Here is a 10852-nt window from a genome sequence, read left to right on the forward strand (position 1 = left end):
GGTTCCCAAACCACTTAACCTATTTGCTGGCTAGTCTGGCTTGCTGCTGACTAGTAATCATATACAGACATACATACTCTCACTCACTCCAGTTGCTAGCACCCAAGACCCTGTGATTCATGGTCTGACACCAGCTGCTGGCACTTGGACCCTCACTGATTCTAGTTGCTGGCACCAAATACATGCAGGGTCCTGTGACTCATGGTCCCTACTCAAGCTGTGGGCACTTAAATGCCCATGCACACAGAAAAGATCTGCACAGCCAGAAAATGTGTTAGAAATGTTAGAAGATGGGAAAGACTGTGCTGATGAGGCACGGGGCATGGCTAGACACCCATACTGACCAGCAGCTGTTTTACATGCAACCAGTCCCTTGTATCCCCTTTCCCTCCATTTTCCCATGCTTGTTCATCCCCAAGCCACCTAGATCCATTCCTTTCCCCACCTTTGGTTCCTCCCCTAAACATCCCATTATAAGTCTCATGCAATCCTCAGATGCTCTTCCCCTGCACCCCTCAATGTTTTCTGTACCCCTTGGCAGTAACCTCACTCAGTCTGTAATGTACTCTGACAGCCTCTCCCATGGACTCATTGTGATGAGTGTCACCTCCAGGCGATGAGGCTGATGGCTCCCCTACGACAGCCTTAGAAGGAGCCGGGACAGGGCCTTCATCTCTCTTACTGGGTCATTTGGGTTCCCCAGCCTGTGGTTGTCTCTTTTTGCTCCTTCCTGTTTGTGCAGATGAGCCTTTTGTGGGTTGATTGCGCTTCTGTGGTGGCTCTGGGAGTGGCTAAGTCAGGGGATTATTTGGGTTCCCCTGCCTGCCATTGTTTCTCCATGCCCCTTTGTGTGTGGAGATAAGCTTTTTCCCACATAGGCTAACATTTATGATGGGCTACTGCTGTAACACTTCCTGGTCGTATACTAATGGATATACTAAGTTATCCAACGTTTCTGTTTGAGAAAACAGACTCTCACATCCAGTTAGAGGAACAGATCTTTACTTCACCTCAAATCCCACCTCTTGTAGCCTTTTCCTCTTATCTTTATGTATAATTATACCAAGGTTAAAATTAGGGTAGTGTACCAAACCAGTATAGCTCCTGATACCAGTGTCTGGTGTCCTCTCATCCCATCTGATTTGGTTTCTGAAATAGCAGTGATTTACTAGATTATCTTGGACCTACTTTCCATTCTAAGACGACTGTATCATTGAAACTTTCAGTTTTGTAAATCAGCCTCTAAGCAGATTAACATTTATAATTGGCTTGTGGGAAGTTAGATCCCTCACTTAACCGACACTAATGTCAAACGTGGACAAGAGCAGACAGGCAGTGCTGTGAGAGGAACAGGAGGAAGAGGGTCATTCCTGTAGCACCATTCTTCTGACCACGCGTATGCATGGGGAACAATAGCAGCTCCACAGTGGATGATCTGCAGGCTGTTGAGATCCACCACTGGTACAAGAAGTTCATGACAGAGTGTCCTTCTGGACAGCTGACAGAGTATGAATTTAAACAGTTCTTTGGGCTTCGAGGGCTGGATCCAGAGGCCAATGAGTACATTGAGCAGATGTTCCGCACGTTTGATATGAACAAGGTGAGTTCTCCAGCAAGGAAATTAACTGCCTCGTGCTGCTTGGAAGCAAACCGACTCCTGCACTTTTAGAGTCCTTGGTTTTCTCTTACTAACGCTGGTGTGGAAAGCTGCTGAGGGCACTAACGTAAAGTAGCTAAATGCAAGGAGCAAATTAATGTGCATAGATTATGACATAGATAACATAACCATAGGTAATAATACATTATCTAAGCACTTTGTGCAAGTTCATCTTTGAATTTTGAGAATTCCTTATTGTGTATTAATTCCTTATTGTATATTAATTGACTCGGCCTATTTGACTAGCAAAATAATAATGAAAGGAGATTTCATTATTATTCTTACGTGTTCTTACTGTTCAAAAACATCTGTATTAGATTGTAGAGACTACAGGAACCAAACACAGCAGAAATCATTACAACATTCACAGAGGAAGTAATTTCCAGGTATTTGGCAGCTGAAATTAATACTGCATAGGCAGACAATCTATGTGTCTCTCCTTGCTGCTAAGAGGTATAGCATACAGCAGTAGCTAGGAGGTGGGTAGTAAGTATTCCTTACTGTGGCAAGCAGGTGTCTGACTTTGTTTAAATTCCTCGGTAAATGAAAGTTTCATTTTTCTGCTCTGTAATTTGTTAAAGTAGTAGAATCTTTGACAGACACATGCGCTTTATTTGTTGTTTCTTTTTAAAGACTTCAAATTTTAGTCAGTGTTAAATCTAGGGATCATGAACTTTTACTGTCTGGCATTTTTTCTTGCAGAGGAAACAAAGGCTTTTTGAGTTTTTGTGTAGATTCAGGAAATGGAATGCTTAAAAACCTAAGTACAGAACAATTTTTCCATCTGTGAAATAATGTTTTATGAATTTTAAAAAAATATCTTCAGTCACTTATTTTGTTCAGAGAATGGAAAAGAGATCTATGGCTTACTGAAACAGCAGTCGTTTCCTGCAAAGCAGACTAGTACAGCAAACCTCAGGTAGAATTACCTTCCACTTCTCTTGCAGCCAGGGCTCTGGATCAGTTTTCTCCCCCAGCAGGCCATTGGCAGTCAGCTCTGGTGGTCAGAGAGGGGTTTGTTCACACTGGCCATGAGGAGTGACAGCTTCCATCGCTGTGGGTGGCAAGCACAGAGTCACCTAGATATCTAGACATTATAGCTTTAGGAGTTGAGGTATTTAGGAGATCTTAAAGGTGGCCAGAGAAATAGCATGTGTGTATACTTGCTTTTTCCTAAGTCCAAGTGTCTGTGCCATTTGTTTTTCCTTCTCTTTTAGCTGTGAATCTGAAGAGCAATAAGGTAAAACAGTTCCAGAGCCATAACTCCCTCAGTTTATTCCTGTCACAGTTTGTTTTTTGTTTTCCCACAGGATGGATATATTGACTTCATGGAATATGTGGCTGCCCTCAGCCTCGTTCTCCGTGGGAAGATGGAGCAGAAATTGCGGTGGTATTTCAAGCTCTATGATGTAGATGGCAACGGCTGCATTGATCGACACGAGTTGCTCAACATCATAAAGGTGAGTCTCCAGGAGTCTGTGTTCTATACCCTTCCCTTAAAGACGCATTCCCACACACAAGTAAGACTTTTGCTAGTCTGCATATAGATGATCATGGATGAGACCTTCGTTAACAGCATTCTTTCTTTCAGCAGAATTCCCCACAATCTCACAGTCTGGTAGGCAGACTTGACAGACTCTTCTTTACCACCACAGCATGTGGTACAGCACAGCTAATTCCATAAAGTTGTTTTAGCTGCCTAGGACCTAAGTTGCACTTTCCAGGATTTCAGACTCTGTGACTGTCAGTCATGGTCTGTGCAATGTGTCCTTCAGATGTCCTTTTCCCCATGCGAATAGTAGTTGGAGAGTTACTCCCAGTTTGCTTTTTTTAGAACCAGCTCCTAAACATCAGTGTAATAAAACATTACTGACTTTGGCAAACTATTGTGGAAGGTTTTGGAATTACAGACATAAACATGACCTTGTGAATGACTCAGACTGAATTATGCTGCAAATTCAGATTATTCTGTAGAGACTGGGTAACTAGAAAGATGCAGGAAAGATTAAATGACCCAAAATAATCTACATTTCTGTATAAGAAAGGTCAGAAAATGGATCTGATAAAGATTTAAAGCCTGAGCTGTCCACACATAAAATAAGATGTTAGTAATGCATTCTCATCTGGATATCAATTTTAGTGCTGGGCACTGAAGAGAGCAAACCAAATCAATAACCGTAATAGTATACAGCCTCCTACTTATAACTTGCAATAGAAGTACTCAGATATCACAGTAAAGCAACAGATAGTAATTAACACAGAGCTCTTGAGAAACAAGTCCTGCGGGTGATAATTTGTGGCAAAGAATTTAATGCCCTTTGAGTTTTGTGGGTGTAGTTCAGTGTCTTTTTTTGGCAGCTTTAGGAAGTTGCTGAGGTGAAACTCAGTTTTAATAAAATGGCATGTGAAAAGCAATGAAGGAACTTACCAAATAATCAGAAGGTAAAACCCCCAAAATTAATAGTCTTAGCATCAATATGAAGGCTCTGGTATCACATGTTTCATGGAAATCCTTAAACAAAGGAAACAGTTATGCATGGAAAGAAAAGAGAACCCTGCACTATATGGTTATGAATAAGATGAATTGTGGTAAACAGTAGTGAATAATGCTTAAACTTTCTCAAGCTGAAAACGAATTTCCAGCGAGCTTTAGGGAGAAGCAGGGCACACAGGAAGCAGTATATGAATGGAAATAGGGAAAGCAAGAATAGAAATAAATGACCACACAAAGGAATTTCATAATGTCAAAGGCAGAGGGTGTTCGACAGTGTTTATTTGGCTTGGTGGATCAATTAGGTGAATCCTGATTCTGCCATTTCTGCAGTGCTTAACCTCTATCTAAGCAGATTTAGGGTGATCCTCTGGGTTTTACTGCTCCTTCCATGCTCCAGAATCATGCACCCTTTGCAGCCTTCAGTGCCACTGTAAGGCCTGATGATTTCTGCTGTGTTTTCCTATGAAGCTGGTTTATTTGTATGGGGACAGGCATGACTGTCTTGTTCTGGGTCTGTGCTGACAGGCTGCAGCGGAATCAGTCTATTGTTTTGGAAGCCATTAGGCAGCTTCCTATTGTTGCTCTTTTCTTTTAGGCTATTCGAGCTATTAATGGTGGTGACCATGAAACTAGTGCAGAAGAGTTCACCAACCGAGTCTTTGACAAAATTGATGTGAATGGAGATGGTAAGATTCCTGCCTTTGTCATTAACTCTGCTGGTCTCTGTGCTGCAGAGAGACATCCATGTCTTCCTTTCTTGATTGAACTTTATACCTCTTCATTTTGTATTTGTTTGTTATATGAATTCTCATCCAGTAATGCATTTTGCTAAGGCATTTCTCCTTGCATCATACATAATCAGTATGACAAGATTTGTTCCCTGTACTAAGTCTGAGCTGTGTTCTGTGCACATGAGTTTGGTAGTGGGGTTTTGGAGTGGGTTTTGTTTTGCCTTTTTGTATGTTGCTGTGTAGCTTATGTCAGAATTAGAAGTGGGAAATATTAACAGATAGCCCCAGCTGCTCCTAAATATTTCAGCAGCATATAAGGGAAGAACTGGAATTTAATGTTGAAGTTCAGAGTTTCTTCACTGGGTCTACTACAGGCAGTACAGCAAGCACTTAAGTGCTGCAGACCAGTCAGTCAAAAGTTGGTCAACGCCGCTGCAGTCACTCTATGTCCCTGAGAAGTATTCCTTTCCATGCTACTTCACGTGCTCATTATCTTCTTATGTGATCTTTTGTTATTCCAGAACTCTGCCGAGCTGCTTTTCTGCACAAAGGCTTTTTGGGCCTAGGACAGAAAACCTATTTCTGCCTGTCACAGCTTCCTTCTTTTAAACATGAAAACCAGCAAGTATGGGACAGGTTAGGACAATGACAGGTTAGGCCAAAAAGGAGGCAGCTAATCCAGTCTTATTTATAGGAAGCTGTGATCCCACTCCTTAGCTACACACTTGCTCTTTCTTCTGTACCCTTGTGTGGGAAAAAAAGAAGGAAGCTGGAGTTGCCTGGATATTGGGGAAGCTTCATGTAAACTTAAGAAGACTCTTTGAGGCCTCTTGGTGCTTTAGAACAGTGTGTGTATAGTAAGTGGTCTCTAAAGTTAGATTACTGTACTCCTTTTCCTGTTCAAATGTGGATTGGCATGATTCTGATGATTTTTGTCTGTGTCTGGCACAGGTGAACTTTCTCTGGATGAATTTGTGGAGGGAGCAAGGAAAGATGAGGAATTCATGGAGGTTATGATGAAAAGTTTAGACCTGTCACACATTGTTGCCATGATCAACAATCGTCGGCATAGTGTATAAATCAAGCTGGGAGAACACACTGTGCCAACAGACAGAAGGGTGTACACTCACCAGAAAGAAGAGACAGTATTTTTAAAAACAAACAAAATTTCCATAAACATGCATATGGAAGTACGAACAGAAAGACACTGTTAGATTTGTGTATCTGAGTGCATGTTCCTGTACAAATATTGAAGCTCAGCCACATATGTGCCCAGCAGGTTCAGAAAAACTGGAGCTGGGTGGCAGTATTGGACCTGACTTCCTAAAATTTAAAGGCCGAGTTTCAGGGCACAAATTTCCTCCTTATTCTGTGTCCCAGATTGTCGCTTTGCAATGAACTAAAAGTAACATTAAGGTTGTGAAGAGCTCTAGCAGAACTGGGTGATGGACTGTGGAGAATTTCTGACGTGTACAAAAGAAGAGCTTCAAATGGTTATCAGTGTAGAAAACCATCAAAATAATGTAACTTCCACTGTTCTTGTCATGGTATTAGGTCATAAACACTAGCATGTTTGTCCGTACCAGATGTGCTTGGATTTGGTAGTCTCTACAGAGGTAGCTTTATTCATAAGTTCTCAAGACCTGAAAGAAAAATCAGTCTTTAAAGCTGATAGTGACAAATGTGCTCCCAGCTGCACTGTCAGTAATGCTGCTGTTTGCAGCTTTCTGTGATCACAGAACTCTTTACCAAAAAGTCAACAGTTTAGGAGCAGCTTCTGTAACCAGAGAAAATATGCTACTGTTTCCCAAAGCAGAATAATTACCTGAGAGATCAAATCTTTTTTAGATTCTTTGTCCTACTATCCTCTCATAAAAACTGAATAAATGAAGTGTGTGAAGATGATCCTGATATTGTTACTTCACACATCCTTTATTGGTCTTTATTCTTGGCGAGAAAACCTAAGAAGCAAAAGAAACAACTCAGCAAAGTGACTTGTGACTTCTGCCATTTATGTGAATACCAGAGTGAAGTTGATACTCCAGATCAGTGCTGCCACAAATGACTCTGTCTTTGTACACGACAGGAAGAGTGATGTATCATGGGCAGAAACTGAGCAAACTGTATCTTGTTCACTGATGTTAGGTAAGGTCACAATCAGAAGATCCTTTGAATCTGGAGAGAGAACCAGAAGGTAAGAAGAATGCAAGAAAAGTTCCTCAGTGTCTATGCCAAGCAGGCATGTTTTTCCTGTGCAGGAGGAAGAACTTGCAGACCTGTAACAAGAAGACTTTAAAGTGGACTTGCTTATGTTAAAGCTTCACTGACGTACATGTGTATACTGAACAAAGTGTCTAGGCTTTCATCTAAATCAAGGGTGATTTAGCCAATATTGTCACTGGAGCCATCTGCCAGATGGGCTCATACGCCAGCTCCCACTGGCACATACACGTATGCAGTCTTGGAGCTTCTGAAAGGAATCACAACCTGGGGATCAGCAAACATTGCTCAGTGCTCCAGAGGATTATCACAAGTGCGTGCTGTTGGACTCTGCTTCTCTTTGGCCTGAGGAAGGCTGAGGTTTTTTCCAAGACTCTGTTGAACCTGTCCTGTACCTTTTACAAGTCCTCAGTCGCCTGCAGCTTCATGGGTCAGTTAAAGCTGCATTTTTATTACCATCGGACATACAGAAAAAAACCCTATTTTACTTCTCAGGAAAGTAAAGAATTTTTGTAAGTGCAGCTGATGTATTAAAGAAATCACCAAGAAGTTGCAGCTGCCAGCAGTGTTGCAACAAGCTGCTGTGCACACTCTACAGAATCTTCTTGATGTACATAGAGAAGAAGGACATGTAAACAGTACGTTCTCAATAATGATCTTAAATATTTGTAAGAAGAGTTTATTTTTTTTTAATAGATGTTATAGAAAACTGGTTCTTCCTTAGCTGTCATTGCTGATGATGCTGGAACATTTCCCAGCTAAGATGCAATTATGACATTTATAACAGGCAAAAAAAATGCATCATGCTATCATTACACTAAGTTGCAGATGTGTGTTTTGTTCTTAATGTTTCTGTTCTTCTGTCACGGAATGATTTCACTGGATTTGGCTCTGCGGCTAGCATGTTCTTTTAAAGACCAATCCGGCAGTATATGTGCCTTTATCAGAAGCTTTATGGAAAGGAAGACTGGGGGGGGGGGGGGGGGGGGGGAGAGGAAATCTCTGTAAAGGGGAGATAATTCTTTTCTGACCTACTTGGCTCTCTTTGTACAGTTAAAATTTAAAAATATACAATAAACATCTTGGAACTGTTCCCTTTGATATAAGAATGCAGGAATTAGGAGGAAGAGGAGGACAGAATCTAGCAGCACAGGGTTTTCAAATATCTCCAAGGATGGGAACTCCACTACTTCTCTGGGTTGGGGTGAGGGTTTGGATTTAGGGGTTTAGGATCAGTGAATATGGTTAGGATGTTAACTGCTGAAGTTATCATTTGAGGCTGGGTCAAGAGCTAGGGTTCAGGCTGGGGTTAGAATAAGGAGTAGGGTTTGGGCTCAGGTTTGGGATTTGGGTTAATGTTGGTAGTTTAAGAGTTAGGAATTAAAGTTCAAATTAGGGTTTAGGGGTTTGGGTTGGCGTGACAGCGGTTTGATTTAGGATTAGGATTTAGAAGGGGTTAGAATTTGAAGTTTGGAGTGCAGTTAAGGGCTAGGGGCCAGGTTCATTGTTCAGCTTCATGGGTTAGGGCTCCATCTGGAGGCAGAGGGCTCAGGAAGCTGTTTGCACAAAGTCATACAATGGAGCTGGTGGTGCTGGAGCAGCTCCTGACCGTCCTGTCCCAGGAGGTGCAGTGCTGGGTGTGGTAATGGAGCCCTAGGACCTGCACCAAGGCTGTGGCCCTGGCCAAGGGCCAGGTTCTGGTGTGTAGGAGCTGCAGATGGGCAGGTATTTATGTGGTAAAGGTGGGGGATGAGGTCTCATGTGCTTGTCATGGTTTGGGGACTTGCCCTGTGATTGTGGGTGCATGGAGTGAGGGTATGTTCCATGAACCTTTGAAATCCCTTTGCCTGTGTCCCCTTCCTCAGACCACCATGTGGGTGATGGTGGAAGGTCCCAGCATGAAGATGTCACATCCTCAAGGATCACTTAAAAACACTGCCTAACACCTACTCCCAGAACATAATGGAAATGGGCTTAAAATAAGGCCTTAAAAAAAAATAATCCAGACCTTCAGCTCAGATTTCTCCTCCCTAACTCTGAGCATTGAACAGATCTCCTCTCATCCTGGTCAGGAGAATTCCTCCACCAGCAGGGATGGGCTGGGAGAAAGAACCTGGGAAACTTCCTGACTAGACAGGAGGCGGGGAGGAATGCAGCTGTCAAAACATCAGGGATGTTAATTAGCTGTCTGATCAGTCTCTGTCTCTCCTACAGACTTGTCCCTGACATTATAATGTCCTGCTCTCAGAGACCAGTGGGCAACTTCCCTGTCTCCCCACCACAAAGAAAGATGCCCCTAAGGAGGTTGGACTCCACCACCTTCTTTCAGAGATCCCTTGTGACATGAGAAAAAGAGAAAATTAACATGATGTGTGTAAGAGCCCAGCCAAGCTTGTTGCCTACCCCGTTCTCTCCTGTGGATAGAGCCCAGGCCCTGGGTGATCTTGGTGTTGATGGGTAGGTAAATGAGGGAAGATCAGGCTCAGCAAGGCTGGGAAGTGCCCTCTCTCCTTACCCTGTGTTCAGAGAAGGTGGCTGAGGCAGGACCCTGCCCAACAGCAGGACACAGACGGAGGACCCACTAATCCCACCCGGGAATCAGACTACTTTACAGGCATTTTCTCCCCGTGGGAACAGGAGTAAGACAAAAAGGTTACAGATGGCCCTGAAGGCTGCTCACCCTCTCACTGCTGTGCTGACCCTTGATCTGTGACTGGGCAGTGGGACAGACAGACGTGCAGCCCTATAACAGTAGCAGACCAAAAACCCAGAGCACAGGAGTGGGCAGAGATCCCTGCCGGGGCTAAAGCAGGCAGGGAGGGGAGACATGGCAGCCGCAGGAACCCAGCCTCACCATGGGCTCAGGTTCGGCCTTGGGAGTGCCCAGCAGCTGGGCATAAGACTGCAGGGTCCTCCTCCTCCTCCCATTCTTTGGCCAGGCGGAACCATGACTCAGGGCTGAGGGAAAACAGATGTTTCACAATGGGCATCTTTCCTTCCCTCTCTATTTTCACCTCTGCACAGGGATGCCCGGTGCCCGCAGCAGGTCTCTCCTCCTGACAGTAGTGATGCAAGGAGCTTTGCTCAGCAGCTACCGCTTTGCTCAGGCTCCCACCGCTGACAGAGGCCTGCCCACCAACATCCCAAATGTCTCTCCATCCTGTGCAGAGTCTCACTAAGGAGTGTAGGACCTCAGCAGTTGATGGTCCTGTGCCCTCTCTGTAGATCTGATTTAGCTGCCCACAGAAAGTACAGACACCCACCACAGATGCTCCCCCAAACCCACAGGGCATTGACACTGCAGACACCACGGCCCAGGCCTCCCCACAAACACTTCATCCTTCATCAAGAAGATGTTTCCTCTGCAGGGATGTCCTTGCTTAAGGCTTACCCTAAGCTGATCTCTCAGAGCTCAGAAAAGCCTCTTGGGTTTCCCTCCTACAGTGCCTATTTACTTGCTTTCCTCACAGGCAGCAGTGGCCTGACAGTCCCTTCCCTCAACTCAGCCCTTTCCCTCAGCCAGCTGCACAGTCATACTAGCGAGGATTCACCAGAGCTCTGCTGTGGGCTCTCCTGCAGGCCTGTGCTGTGGTGTAGGCAGGCACATCGACATCCCCGTGACTCGCCATGTGCAGGAAGAACTTTCAAACTGCCACCTTGCTGAGAGCTTCAGCTGTGGAGAATGCCGAGCACATGTATCAGGCTCTTATTCTGACCTGGTTGAAATGAAGCTGCTGTTGGTAAGGGTAT

At 44.0% G+C, this 10852-nt stretch overlaps 1 protein-coding gene across 1 annotated transcript; it reads left to right on the forward strand.

The window, feature by feature from the left end:
- The first annotated feature begins 1282 nt into the window (after window positions 1-1282).
- On the forward strand, window positions 1283-7919 carry LOC141959499 (guanylyl cyclase-activating protein 1-like). The gene is made up of 4 exons (XM_074903650.1): window positions 1283-1600; window positions 2968-3117; window positions 4747-4837; window positions 5834-7919. Exons 1-4 carry the CDS (start codon window positions 1403-1405, stop codon window positions 5959-5961), a joined length of 567 nt encoding a protein of 188 aa, XP_074759751.1. The 5' UTR covers window positions 1283-1402; the 3' UTR covers window positions 5962-7919.
- The last annotated feature ends 2933 nt before the right edge of the window (window positions 7920-10852 follow it).

Source organism: Athene noctua, chromosome 3 (assembly GCF_965140245.1).
Source record: "Athene noctua chromosome 3, bAthNoc1.hap1.1, whole genome shotgun sequence".
Lineage (NCBI taxonomy): Eukaryota > Metazoa > Chordata > Aves > Strigiformes > Strigidae > Athene > Athene noctua.